Here is a 13,281-nt window from a genome sequence, read left to right as displayed (position 1 = left end):
GTAGGTAGTAGGTGTTGCTCACGAAATCCTTTTCTTTCTACGACAATGGCAACCTTTTGTCAACGAAGATTTTCCCATAAACAAGGCGCACACTACCTTAATTATAATTTATCCGGGCTCACAGGTAGCAGAGCCCAACCGGCCAGCGCCCAGCGCCTATATAAAGGAATGTTGCGCATTGGCCAACAACACAGTCGAGCCTTAGCCACCAACAAGACAACAGCATCCTGAACTACGCACTTCGAACAAAAATCATCAACCACATCATGGCCCCTTCAAACTTGGATTACCAGACCATCGGAGGCGACTCCGCGGACGCCAACGAGATTTACACGCACAAGAAATTTAAGACGTCCAACTATACGCACAAAAAGTTTGGCAAGAAGAGCAGCAGCGGTACCACCACCACAAGTACAAGCACGCCTCTGTTCCGGCCATATGCCTTAAGCGAAAACACACCGCGGAAACGTCGCCAGGAATCGGAGCGAGAGGTCCAGCATACTTTGCCTCCCACGCCGCCCACAACTCCACCACAGTTGCAGCATCCGCACACACATTCGTACCCGTACCCCCAACCGCAGCACCCCCAATATCTGGCGACTGCAACTCCATCACCTATGCTATACGCCTACATGTTGCAGAAGCAACGAGCCGTACTCCAAATGCGCCAACTGCTTAGCATCAATCCTGATGCCAACACCTGGCCAGTGGAATGGCGTCAGGCCCTACAAGCACTGCTGCAGCAGTGAGCGGAAGGCAGAGGATGGTCAATACAATTGAAAGGAACGAACGGAGTGATTTGCCTAGCAACCAGTGATATAGAACTTTAAGTGCCCGCAGACAGATTGTACATACAAAGCCCTTGCAAATTATTTAAATGGATATGATACTCTAGATTCTAGACCAAACCATAATTGTATATAGCAGCTATATTTAACATAACTAATAAATTGAAGATCGTAACTAAATGATTTCTTTGTTCTTCATTTGGAAAGGTGCAACAGAGGGAATAGGTGAATTCTATCTAGTCTTTTACATAATCCACTACATAGTGGATGCAGACTTCTCGATGATTTGAAAATAATAGATTTGCACGAAAATAATCTCAAACAAATAACAATGGTGATATTTTGCAAGATTTCAATTTGATCGCAATACATAATAGTTTTGGAATTATCCAGTTTCATACCCAAAAGGACTAGAAATATCCTAGAGAAAGATCATACAGATATTTTTGCCAAAAACAATACTACAATTTCGGTTAATTGCATTATATATAAGATGACTACATGATTATTTCTTTTAAATATTTACTGGTTAACTAAAGACAAAGAACTTAAACAATTCTGAGGCACGCATACATAATATTACATAGAGTTATTGAAGCCCAATCGATCAAAGACGGAGCTGGATGCTGGACGTGACTTGTTGCGGCCTGCATTCATGCTGTTGTGACGACGTGGGGGGACGTACTTCTGCGGCTCTGGTCGCGACTGACGGTAAACGGGCGGAGGAGCCATTTTGGCAGGAACTGCAGCAAGGCCACTGCCTAATCTCTTGTGCACCGACAGTGTTTCCTGGCGGGTCATCAGCTCGTCGCTGCGCATACGTATGGTCTTGCCCTTGACGGGACTGATGCGAGCTTGGGGTTTCTTCGAAGGTGACGCCTTCAGATTATACGTCTTCTTTGTCGCATGAAGTTTCGACACTAGAATGTTTAACAAGGGATTAATTTAAGTGGATTACCAATTGGGACATGACTTACCCATTCCCAGCCGCGATTTGATATTATTTGCAAGGTTTTTGCCGTGCTTTGCTTTGTAAGCAGATTGTGGTGCGATCTCCCTAACCTCCGCAGTCGAGGCGAATTTAACAATTTTTTCACCGCCTGACATCTCGACGTCACTGCCATCGGAGGAATCGTATGCCTCTTGAATATCATCGTCGCTATTCATGCTGTCGGCCTCACTATCGTCACCCTTCTTCAGGGGCACTTTGTGGACGAGCATCACCTTCTGCTGCGGCTGCTGCACAGCAGTCGAAGCAATTCTCTTCGCCTTGACTATGGGCGAATTCATAGTCACTCCTCCGACGGAGCGTTGTGTGTTCTTCAAAATCGATTTTATTTCCTTAGTCAACGTGCCCGTGGCCTGGGCTGCATCATTTGTATGTTTTCCGCCGAGACGCGCAAAGACCGAACTGTTGCTGCAGGTATCTGCTGCTTTTTTGATTCCTGTGATGTGCACCCGGACGCTGCTTTCGCCCGAGCTGGACACAATGCCTTCCTGGGCCTCATCGTCACTTACGGCCGGCTTGTTCAGGCGTGAGAAGATGTCCGATTTCTTTGAGCTGCTCACGCGATCTGAATACACTGAAAATACATGAAAAAAGTAGAATCTCGTCTTTTGTAATGGGTTGTTTCGCGAGACTCACACTTCTCCCGCTTGGCCAGAATCTGTTTGCTCCGCTCTGTGGTTCCCGAAGGTAGTGTTACCTTATATTTCCCCTCATGCTCGGGCAGAACTCGTCTTGCCGGCTTTTTGGGAGGCGAGGCCTTCGTCTTGGGCCCAATCGACACTGTAGCAGCCACCGACTTAACAACGGGTGAGGTAGTCACACAGGCCAGTGGTATGGGATTGGTATCGAGCGTAAGAACCAGATCTCGGGCATTCTGCTCGCATACGCTTTTCGAATGCCGCAATATGGCTATTATATCACCCATCAGCGTTATCCCCATTTCTCGCAAGTACTCCTTGTTCAGGTCCAGGAGCATGTCCTCCTGAATCCGATTCTCGACGAACATATGTGCATAATCGGCGGCCGCTGGCGATGGTATACCAGCGGCATTGAAGAACTTCACCCAACGTGCTGTGAGTAGAAAAAATCTTGGTTAATTCGAAATATGCCGTCTGCTTGTATTTATTTTGGTTTCGTGTGTAACCAGAGGCGGCCATCTCTTGGCTTGCACTCGTTTTACATTGCTTTGTACATACCTGCGCTGGACTTAGACATAGTTGTGAGTGGGTAGTCGAGTGCGCACTTTTTAGAACTCTTAGTACACTAGAACTCTTTATATTTCAAAAATTGTATTCTTTTTTGTTTTTGGTGGAACTATTTTTATATTTAGAAGCTAGGGATCAGTGTGACCGCGGATTCATCAATCAAATATACAGTCCGACCCTCAGAAATATACCGCCGTTTTGTTCTAAATATACCGCAAATATACGGATAAAAAATTGTTTCTCAATAAAAACGTAAAAAACGTGTTTTAATTTATATTAAGACCATTTAAAATCAAATGTTCTATATAGCTGGTAATATTCCACGGAAGATCAAAAACGAGGAATATGTAAAATAGAACTTGAATTCGTCAGTATATTTACGGTAGATTCTTTAAATGAGACGTCATGTTGCGGTATATTTCTGACGGTATATTTTTGTGGTTGTAAACAAAAAGGCACACACGTGCCGCAATTCATTTTTGAAATAAACTGTTTAGCTCTATTAAGACCTATGGCCGGTAATTTTGAGTTACTCAGCGAACAGGGTCTGCGCCTGGATGGCCGGAGACCCCACGAATTGCGCCACATCAAGTGTAAATTGGGCGTGTTCGAGCAGCCCGACGGCAGCGCCTACATGGAACAAGGAAACACAAAAGTTTTGGCCGCTGTATATGGACCCCATCAAGCGAAAGGTATGAAAACGGAGACCAACGATGTCATCATCAACTGCCAGTACAGCCAGGCCACATTCGCTACGGCGGAGAGAAAGAACCGTCCGCGAGGAGATCGAAAATCCCTGGAGTTCAAAATGTACTTAGAACAGGCGCTGAGTGCGGCCATCAAGTCCGAGCTGTATCCACGCTCACAGATTGACATTTACGTGGAGGTTCTGCAAGCAGATGGAGCCAACTATGCGGTTGCCCTAAATGCCGCCACCCTGGCCCTGATCGATGCCGGCATTTGCCTGAATGAGTTTATTGTAGCTTGCACGGCCTCGCTGAGCAAAAGCAGCATTCCCCTAACTGACATCTCACACACTGAAGAGGTTTCCGGCGGACCCATGCTCACCGTGGCTGCTCTGCCCAATGCCCAGAAGATCGCCTTCCTCGAGATGAGCGAACGCTTTCACATTGACCATCTGGAGACCGTCATCGAGACGGCAATGGCTGGCTGTCGGGAGATTCGCGACATTTTGGAGGCGGCTGTTAGAGAGCATCTACTGCACATCGGCAGTGCGGCTGATTGGGCCAGAGTTGGTTGAGATAGGGCACCTGTTAGTTAAATTATGATTTTGTGTAACTTTTTTATTATTAAACATCAACAAATTTAGGCTAACAATGTGCTCTAATCTTTAATCTTTATTAGCTGCCTTCTGTGGCGGCTGCCACGCCTCTAATAGGTCTCTTAGCCGAGATCTGCGGTGCTCCAGCTGAAGCTTCTCTACAAGCCCACTGAGCGACTCCCCACCTTTCAGGAACCCATCCAGATTGTGGAGTGTTCCGCCTTGAATCCTGTGATCCGTGACCCGATCCTGCACAAAATTATATGTGCGAATCTTTTCGTTCCTGTTGAGGCTGCCCTGCTGCGCCTTCTTTGTAGCCTGCTTGCTGGCCTCTGAGCTTTCCAGCTGCTGCTGCACAAGCCGCGCCTGAAGACGCTTCAGGGCCAGCTCGCGGTTCTTCAGCTGGGAGCGTTCCGATTGTGCCTCCACGGCCAGGCCAGTGGGCAGGTGGACAATTCTCACAGCCGAGTCGGTGGTATTCACATGCTGCCCACCTGCTCCACTGGCGCGCTTCGTCTCGATTTTCAGATCCTTTTCAGCTATGTGAACATGGACATCGGCGGGTCTGGGAATCACAGTAATGGAGGCCGTGCTCGTGTGCATTCGGCCGGCCTTCTCTGTGGCGGGGACACGCTGCACCCGATGGACGCCCGCCTCGAATCGAAGCCAATGGAAGGCATCTGCACCATTGACCATGACATTGGCATGCCTCAGGCCTCCTATGTCGGTCGTTTCGCGGGCAAACTCCTCGTATTCCCAGCCCATGTGCTCAAAGTAGCTGGTGTACATCTCGAAGAGCTCCTGGGCAAACAGCATGGCCTCCTGCCCGCCGGCTCCGGCATTCACTCCGAATATAAGCGCCGGATAGACCTCGTCATCGGCTAAGGCGAGCAGCTCTTGCAGCATGGTATGCTCCTGCTTGCTCAACAGATCTGCGTAGACCTCGTTCTCCTCCTCCATCAGCTTGCGCATATCCTCGTCCTTCTCCTGCTCTATGTCCTTGGCACTGGTGATGTTGCGCTCCAAAACGCGCCTCTGTTCCAGGGCATTTACCACTCCCTCTAGCTGTGAGAGCCGTTCATACGCTCTGCTATTGCCGGTAGCATTAACGCGCAGGCCGTAGTACTCCTGGCGCAGTGACTCCAAATACGATTGCAGCTTCTCGTTTTGAAGGCTGAGGGGATCGGAGCTGGCCCAGCGGCGTGCCAGGTAGCCACAGCGAACGGGTAGCAATTTACGCAGCAGCATTTTTGGCAATTTTAATTGAGAATTCTTTAAAAAACAATTAAATAACAAGTTGGAACAGCTGATGAGGTCAGTCGAGACCTGACGACTGTGAAACTATGATTTTGTATTTTTTCCATCTGGTATCTGGTCATCCAACGGTCACACTGGTACATGTTTTATTTTATGTATGTTTTATTTTCCGCGGTTGTTATCCTGTTCAAGTAAAGGGGTTTAAGGGACTAAGTTTGTTTTTACATAAATATATTTACAGTATACTTTGAAAATTCGCTAATAGTGCAACGAAAAATAAGACTTAATTTTGAATAGGCTATAAAAAAGGGTACGGACCAGAGGCAAAAACCGCCAAGGCAAATTGCAAGGTTCGTACGAACCTCACCTTGAAGACATACCCACTTTTTCCTCCCAATATGTAGCAAATGTGTAGTTATCGTGTAGTCGCTATGTAAATGTAAAACTCGAAATACCCGTATATTTTATCGCTCACGAACTACATACAAAAAAGCGTATAAAAGTTAAGAAAAATATGCTGCTTTCTAATTAGTAGCTAAATTAGTAGCTGTGTTAGCATAGTCGCTATGGTGCAGTAAATTATACGTTAGTGCAAGTAAAAGCAAACCTCATGCTGTGTGTGGGAATGTATGCAAACTTTTCCAGTGTTCGTTCCTGTGTGTGAGTTCGTCGCAGTCGTGGGTGTGTGTGTGTGTCTTTTTGATTGATGAAAAATGAACCCAAACACAACAACGCACAGGCTAAATGGTGCAGAGTGCAGCAATTAACTTTAATTAAGATATCTAATTGAATGTGAAAAGGCTGAGCTGCTGCCCCAACAGTGCATTTATTAGTACACGTACGAAACAAGGAAACCCGAACAAACAAACATACCAAACGAAAGAAAATGCCACCGCAGAAAACCTACTCCATACACCACGAATACAACGCAAACTGTCACAATGGCAATCCAAATCCAAATCAAAACCCAACTCCCACCAACGACGGCGACTTCTTTGGGCAGGCCAATGTGGCCACGCCAGGATCAGGGGCCGAGGCCTCCACACAACGCACAAATCTTCCCTCCTACTGCAACGCCCAATATCCCTTCAAAGTCCTGTCCAATCTCAATCAACTGAGGGAACAGGCCCGCTTCTGCGACGTGGAGATAGTTGCAGGCGAGGCCACCCTCAACGCCCACAGAGCGGTGCTGAGTGCTGCCAGTGCCTATTTCGAGGCGATGTTTCGGCCCGAGCTCGGCCTAAACGAGGTCAAACAGAAATCGGTAGTGTTGCACACAATCGATGGCGACATACTGCACATTCTGCTCGACTTTATATACACGGGACGGTGTGAAATCACGCAAGTGCGTTCTTTTCTCCTTCTATACTGGTCCTCTTTCCTCACAGTAGTCTTTCTTTGCAGTCAAACGTCCAAGAACTTCTCGCCGCTGCCGATATGCTCCAGCTGAATGAGGTCGTCGACGGTTGCTGCGAGTTCCTCTGCCGCGAGCTGCACGCCTCCAATGCCCTGGGCATACTACGATTCGCCGAAGCGCATAATTGCGAATCTTTGGCCAAGAGCGCACTAAACTTTGTCCACGCAAACTTCCCGGCAGTAAGTTGCTTCCACTATCAAATTTATACATTATTGGCCCAGCAACCGAAGCCGCCGGGCACCACGAAAAAATTCATTTTAGACTCATTAGAGTGCCCCTCTCCACGGAAATCTTTAGTAAAAGGCGAAAGATTTATTCGACAATTGAAGAGAAGCCAGAGTGACTTTACACCGCCAAACCCAGAGCCTGTCCATACCGGGCCTATTATAACTAGTTGGGAATTGCAAGAAACCTTAATATGAACTTTACCTGCATTTTATAATACCTCAACGACACTGTGAGTTTATGGTACCCTTGTAGGGGATGTTTTGAACGCAGTTCCATCCTTTTGCTTCCATTAGTATCATATAACTGCCATATATGTAAATGATCAGTAAAAACTGTCGGCTGGAAACTGGAATTAACGTATGTGGTTTCAGAAGAAACAATCCAGCCACATTGAAGACTTTTGGATCCTTCCTTTGTTGCTTTATATTATAGAAAACAGAATGTAGAAGTTTGATTTCAAGTTCACTTTATAACCAGCTGCCTTATAACCAATCGATCGTTAAGGGGATGTAAAGATAATCCGAGGTCGGCCGGTCTTTTCCTTGAAACATTGCAGGCTTTAAAAATGTGCAACCCTCATAGAGTAAATATTACGTTTATATGAAAGGACTTAAGGGGCAATTCCCAACTGGTTCCGGCAACGTGATTATGGTGTGGTGGCTATTTTGCTGTTTCCAGTTATCGCTTCTCGGCCTTATGGCTAAGATCAAAGTGTAGTATCTGTTCTTATCAGCTTAACATCTGATAGTTTCTCCATTGGAGAACAACAAATGTTAAACTGATTTTTGGAATCAGACGGAGTGCTAGGGGCTTGCTCCACCTCTGTCGCGGGTTGGCCCGGTATTGCAGTACCGCCGGGATTTCGGCCCAACTAAATAATCAATTTCGTGTAGTTAGAATCTAAGCGTTATTCTATGTTTCCACACTCAGATAACCCTGGAGGACGAGTTCCTGGAAACACCGCAGGCTTTGCTGTCGCAGTTGCTGAACTCCGAGCTGCTGCGCGTGGACTCTGAATCGCAGGTGTTCCAGGCGGCTCTGCGCTGGATTAAGCACGATGTGACGCAACGGCGCTGCTATGTCTTTGATATACTTTCTCATGTGCGCATGGCGCTCGTTCCCGTAAAGGTGATCGATAAGGCCCTCAAAGACGACTGTCGTGACATGTCTGTGAAGATTGCGCTACGCTCGATTTGTCGGGACATTGCCTCGAAGCGCGGCCAGTTGGTGCCGTTACGTGTCTGCCCCCGTCAGCTGGCCAAGAAGAACATATACATAATTGGGGGATCCCACCGCGATACGCCACGGACATGGAACTCGGCGGACTGCATCTTCGAGACGGTGGCCAAGTTCGATATATTTCGACGCGAGTGGACTGAAACAGCTCCCATGGAAGTGGGACGCATACTGCCGGGTGTGTCGGCCTTGAACGGCAAGATCTACGTGGTGGGAGGCGAACGCGGCTCCCAGATTCTGGCCAATGGCGAAGTCTACGACCCCCAGAACGACATCTGGCAGCCCATTTCCCCCATGATAGTGCCTCGCTGCGAGTTTGGACTCTGCACCATGGGCGGCAATCTGTTTGCTGTTGGCGGTTGGATTGGCGACGATATTGGCGGCACAATGGAGTGCTATGACCCAGAGCAGGATCTTTGGAAACTTATTGGCAGCATGCCGCAGCCCCGGTTCAGCATGGGTGTGGTCAGCTTCGAGGGTCTCATCTACATTGTGGGCGGCTGCACAACAACCACCCGACATTTGCCAGACTTGATAAGGTTTTTTCCGCATATACAAAATAATTACTTCGTCCACTGATCATCCCCATCTCTTTCAGCTACAATCCGGTCACCAAGGAGTGGACACAGCTGGCCCGCATGCAAACGGCTCGCTGCCAAATGGGCGTGGCCGTTCTGGACCGCTACTTGTACGTGGTGGGTGGGAGTAGCATCAGCCAGGACATTCTCAGCTCTGTGGAGCGCTACAGCTTCGACGAGGACAAATGGACAATGGTCTGTGCGTTGAACGTACCACGAGCCATTCCTGCCGTAGCCGCTGCCGATGGCCTACTCTATGTGGCTGGTGGGGATCAGGTAATCGATTGAATAGATCCAACACCACCCAAAATTTGGAAACGTTCCGTAATAAAATTTTTCTTTGTAGCCATGCGAGGTAAACTTTTATCGAGCGCAAGTCACCATCAACGCTGTCGAATGCTATGACCCGCTGTCGGACTCTTGGAAAAATTGCCCCGATTTGCCAGTCAGCCGTTCCGAGGCCGGTGCTGTGGTTGTCTAGAATCCCTAGAGGCGCATATTCTCACGTCGTTTTAAGCACGCCCACACGCAAAGAAACAACTGTAGATCTATTGCATTGTATACGTTACACACATCACAAATCTCTTCCTTCTTCGAATAACTTGAACGTAGTAGTGGTCTCTCGCCAAAGAAAAGAAACGAAAAGCGCATTGTTCGTTCCGGTTGACGTGTTATCGGTAGAGGAAACATAGCGCAGCTATTCACCAGTTAGTAATACATACTAATCTTAGTAGTTGTAGTTAGCCAGGAACCAGAAGAGCACACAGCCAGCCCAGATTGTTCCGTAGTTGAAGTTGTCCTTTCAAAAAGTGAAACCAAACACCGAAAACCAAATAGTCGTCGCATGGCAAAATGTATATCAATGTATCGTAATTGCTGAACATTACTCGACTCGAACGTTATCCTTTTTGTTTACTTTTAAAATGTTTCTCATTATTAATTACTTGCGTATGGACAGAAATGTTGAACACGCCCTTAAAAAGAGCGCGTCTCCGGACAACTTTGTATTAACACCGATTTAAACGTACCAAAAAGCGCAAACGAAAAGCAACACACATTCGGAAAAAATTGTATTAATAATAGGTGTATTATCAAAATAAATGTACGACTTAATACCTAAAACCTGTGTCCATTCTTATTAATCTGGGCAAGATTGTCGAAACAGAACAGCAGACGCGCAGCGAATCTGAACCTCAAATACTCTTACAAAACTACTTATAAGATGGATTTTTAAGTTGGTCCTGCAATGAGCTAATTATTATGGAGAGTTTATGTACAGCGCCCTGGGAGATCTCCTCTTTCAGTACAACCTCCTGCACAAATGTAAGAATCTGGTTTATCCCTACTACTGCATTTCTACTAGACTTTTACGACATTTAAACAATTCTAATAATTCTTTTCATCAGCGTTCTGCAGTCTGTTGGTAGTACGTTAATCGAGGTCCTCTATACACGCCGACGAAAAGTTGCGGATTTTTGATTTTTTTTGGTTCGAAAAATCTTGATTTTCAAATTCAAATTATTACAAATATGTAGGTACAAACTTTAAATAGCAAGCCCTTTTTATTTTAATTTAATTTAATTAAATGAATATTTTATAATTTAATTTATATTAATTAATTAATCTTTAAAAAAAGATTCCCGATTTACACTACTGGCCAAAATAATAAGTACATCGGTGTCGTGCTAGTTTGTTATGGAATAGCTCGAATGTTTGTAAGTGTATGGATGCCAATTGTTTATATTTGGAAAGGTTACAGTCTTGCCAATTATTTAAATCAAAAATTAAAGTGGGGAACCATCTTAATAAAATTCTATTCATACATTTTTGAAGAATGGGCATTTTTGGTCTGGCCAAAATAATAAGTACACTGGTGTTATTTATATATTAGAAAGGATTGGATAAGGATTTGGTCAAAGGATTGTTGTTTTTTATTGAGTTCCTTCATATTTAAGTACATGAAAGTCAAAAAAAATTCTTTAGATAGGCCGCCGTACTCCTGAAGAAAGTAAGTTTTCCATAAGTCTTCAAAAAGAAAGGAAAATTCTCCGGGAAATTGCGAAAAGTCTTGGACGATCGGTATTTTTGGTTCAGAATACTTTCAAATCTAAAGTGCTTATTGAAAATCGAGGATGGAAGAAGAAATCTTTACAAACAACGGACACCCGCATCATCAGTCTTGCAAAAAAGGATCAGTTCATGTCTTCCAAGGCCAAATACGCTCAAATTGGGAAAGAAAAATCAGGTCTGATGGTTCGTCGGAGACTTCAATATATAGACCTAACAGGACGTATAGTTCGAAAAGTTCCCTTACTCCGAGTAAAAATTTTGAAGATGATGCAAAAAGTCGTTGAAAATCATTTGGCATGGTCTGGGTCAGATGGGTCTTAGAAGTGGAATAATATATTATTGAGAGAAGAAAAAAAAATAAATCTTTTTGATAATGCCTCCAGAAGATGTATACAACGACCCAAAGGCAAAGAATTCGACTTCCGGTACACAAAGAAAATGGTTAAGAACGGAGACCGATGTATAGGTATCTGAGGCTATTTTTCCTGGCATGGCGTTGAGCCGGTACATCCCATAACTGATCATGTGATCCAATTCGGGTATAAAAACATATTGACAGTCATTATACAATCTTAAGCTGAGGAAAACATGCCCTTGAGATGGGTCTTTCTACCGGAAAATTACCCAAAGCACACCTCAAAGGTGGTGAAGGCTTGGTTTACGGGAAAAAATGCAAACGTTATGGCTTGGCTAAGTCAGTCTCCTGACTTAAACCCATTTAAAAAACTTTGGGGTGACTTAAAACGTCGAATTGCTAAAAATGCTTTTCGAGAAGAAAAAGAATTGTGGAGAATTTGTGCAAAAACGTGGTGTGAGATTCCAGTGGAGACTTGCCTCAAACTTATTGCTAGTATGCCAAGAAGAATGGCCGAAATCATCCAAAATAAGTGTGGCTATATAGGATACTATTAAAAGATTATAAATTATAAGAAAAAAGTGTAAAAATTTTGATACGCTTATAGTTTTTCGCTTTGGAGAATTGCTGTACTTATTATTTTGGCCAGCCCTTATTTATGATTTTAAGGTTTAATCGATCATAAAATATATATTTGAAATGAAAAATGCATATGATAAACATTTTTATAGTCTATTGTAGGTTAGAAAACTGAAAGTAAATTTGAATTTTTAATTATGTTTACTAGAAAAGTTTTATAGGACGTGAAAGAAAGCTCATAAGCGTGTACTTATTATTTTGGCCAGTAGTGTATATACTTAATTTTTCCAGCGCATTCCTGTTGCCACTGTGCGCCGATTCTACCTAATCCAAATCCTTCATCAAGTACCCTCAGAAGTAAGTTCTTTTTTCTTCCCACCCTACTGATTAACTCATCTTTTCAAAAGAGTCCAAACAAGAACTGGCAGAAGAATCAATTAGAAATGCGCTAAGAGATGTCGCCGTACATCCACAGTTTTATACTTGTACTAATTTGTGAAATTTATTATTAAGTTGGGCCGAAATCCCGGCGGTACTGCAATACCGGGCCAACCCGCGACAGAGGTGGAGCAAGCCCCTAGCACTCCGTCTGATTCCAAAAATCAGTTTAACATTTGTTGTTCTCCAATGGAGAAACTATCAGATGTTAAGCTGATAAGAACAGATACTACACTTTGATCTTAGCCATAAGGCCGAGAAGCGATAACTGGAAACAGCAAAACAGCCGCCACACCATAGGCAAGCTGCCAGAACCAGTTGGGAATTATACGGACACACAAGAGGTGAAATATCAGACTACCGCCTGCATTGAATTGAGGGTGTTTGTTGGTAGCGGCACAAACATTTCCGTCAAGCAGTTGGGCGTGGCAGAGGAAAATGTATGTACATGGTAGCTGTTTTGTGATAATTTTATACTCGTAGGTACATGCATATGTACATATGTATTTTGTTTCAATACATTTCTATTTAAAAGTTAACATAGTTCGTAATACGGACACACATATGTATATAATGAGATAAAAATATCATAAAACCAAACTGAAGTGAGCATACACACGTATCTATGTACCCAAATTCTGTTTTTACACGGTTTGAAAATCAAAAATTTTAAATATTTTACACAATTTTATTATATAAATATATCATGGTTCAAAATATCACAAACAGCTGGAAACCATACGAAATCAAAAATGAGCATATGTAAATATTTGATTCTCTTTCGTTCTTAGTACATAGATACAAGCAAATTTACTGGTCAGAGCAATTTAAGGGGATTA

General features: G+C 44.3%; 5 protein-coding genes and 3 non-coding genes across 8 annotated transcripts; 4 read left to right on the top strand and 4 right to left on the bottom strand.

Annotated features, from left to right (window-relative positions):
- The first annotated feature begins 156 nt into the window (after positions 1–156).
- LOC4816313 (uncharacterized) lies at positions 157–968 on the top strand. The gene has a single exon (XM_001356099.4). The coding sequence runs from the start codon at positions 267–269 to the stop codon at positions 747–749; it is 483 nt and encodes a 160-aa protein (XP_001356135.2). The 5' UTR covers positions 157–266; the 3' UTR covers positions 750–968.
- Positions 969–1,100: 132 nt separating this feature from the next.
- Positions 1,101–3,012, bottom strand: LOC4816342 (uncharacterized protein C19orf47). The gene is made up of 4 exons (XM_001356100.3): positions 2,994–3,012; positions 2,434–2,868; positions 1,766–2,371; positions 1,101–1,708 (listed from the first exon to the last, which is right to left on the bottom strand). The coding sequence occupies exons 1-4, from the start codon at positions 3,010–3,012 to the stop codon at positions 1,368–1,370; spliced, it is 1,401 nt and encodes a 466-aa protein (XP_001356136.2). The 3' UTR covers positions 1,101–1,367.
- Positions 3,013–3,398: 386 nt separating this feature from the next.
- Ski6 (exosome complex component Ski6) lies at positions 3,399–4,340 on the top strand. The gene has a single exon (XM_001356101.4). The coding sequence runs from the start codon at positions 3,514–3,516 to the stop codon at positions 4,261–4,263; it is 750 nt and encodes a 249-aa protein (XP_001356137.1). The 5' UTR covers positions 3,399–3,513; the 3' UTR covers positions 4,264–4,340.
- Positions 4,281–5,655, bottom strand: mRF1 (mitochondrial translation release factor 1). The gene has a single exon (XM_001356102.4). It carries the CDS (start codon positions 5,530–5,532, stop codon positions 4,354–4,356), a length of 1,179 nt encoding a protein of 392 aa, XP_001356138.2. The 5' UTR covers positions 5,533–5,655; the 3' UTR covers positions 4,281–4,353.
- Positions 5,656–5,947: 292 nt separating this feature from the next.
- LOC4816350 (actin-binding protein IPP) lies at positions 5,948–10,122 on the top strand. The gene is made up of 5 exons (XM_001356103.4): positions 5,948–6,886; positions 6,946–7,137; positions 8,117–8,961; positions 9,021–9,276; positions 9,347–10,122. Exons 1-5 carry the CDS (start codon positions 6,428–6,430, stop codon positions 9,479–9,481), a joined length of 1,887 nt encoding a protein of 628 aa, XP_001356139.1. The 5' UTR covers positions 5,948–6,427; the 3' UTR covers positions 9,482–10,122.
- Positions 7,184–7,301, bottom strand: LOC6902639 (U5 spliceosomal RNA). The gene has a single exon (XR_053159.2). It is a non-coding gene; the product is annotated as a U5 spliceosomal RNA (small nuclear RNA).
- Positions 7,867–8,062, top strand: LOC6902640 (U2 spliceosomal RNA). Its single transcript, XR_053160.2, has one exon. It is a non-coding gene; the product is annotated as a U2 spliceosomal RNA (small nuclear RNA).
- A 2,390-nt stretch (positions 10,123–12,512) lies between the features above and the next one.
- LOC6902641 (U2 spliceosomal RNA) lies at positions 12,513–12,708 on the bottom strand. The gene has a single exon (XR_053161.2). It is a non-coding gene; the product is annotated as a U2 spliceosomal RNA (small nuclear RNA).
- Between the last annotated feature and the right edge of the window lie 573 nt (positions 12,709–13,281).

The sequence above is a fragment of the Drosophila pseudoobscura genome, chromosome 4 (genome assembly GCF_009870125.1).
Source record: "Drosophila pseudoobscura strain MV-25-SWS-2005 chromosome 4, UCI_Dpse_MV25, whole genome shotgun sequence".
NCBI classification, from domain to species: Eukaryota; Metazoa; Arthropoda; class Insecta; order Diptera; family Drosophilidae; genus Drosophila; species Drosophila pseudoobscura.
This window is presented reverse-complemented; position numbering and strand designations above follow the sequence as displayed.

Bases quoted from the DNA above. Each gene is read 5' to 3' on its own strand.
- Ski6 (XM_001356101.4), top strand. From the start codon at position 3,514: ATGGCCGGTAATTTTGAGTTACTCAGCGAACAGGGTCTGCGCCTGGAT.
- LOC4816342 (XM_001356100.3), bottom strand. The intron at 2,372-2,433 runs GTGAGTCTCGCG...ATGTATTTTCAG, and splicing joins TCTGGCCAAGCGGGAGAAGT to TGTATTCAGATCGCGTGAGC. The intron at 1,709-1,765 runs GTAAGTCATGTC...TAAACATTCTAG, and splicing joins CAAATCGCGGCTGGGAATGG to TGTCGAAACTTCATGCGACA.
- LOC4816313 (XM_001356099.4), top strand. From the start codon at position 267: ATGGCCCCTTCAAACTTGGATTACCAGACCATCGGAGGCGACTCCGCG.
- mRF1 (XM_001356102.4), bottom strand. From the start codon at position 5,532: ATGCTGCTGCGTAAATTGCTACCCGTTCGCTGTGGCTACCTGGCACGC.
- LOC4816350 (XM_001356103.4), top strand. From the start codon at position 6,428: ATGCCACCGCAGAAAACCTACTCCATACACCACGAATACAACGCAAAC. The intron at 6,887-6,945 runs GTGCGTTCTTTT...CTTTCTTTGCAG, and splicing joins GACGGTGTGAAATCACGCAA to TCAAACGTCCAAGAACTTCT. The intron at 9,277-9,346 runs GTAATCGATTGA...TTTTCTTTGTAG, and splicing joins ATGTGGCTGGTGGGGATCAG to CCATGCGAGGTAAACTTTTA.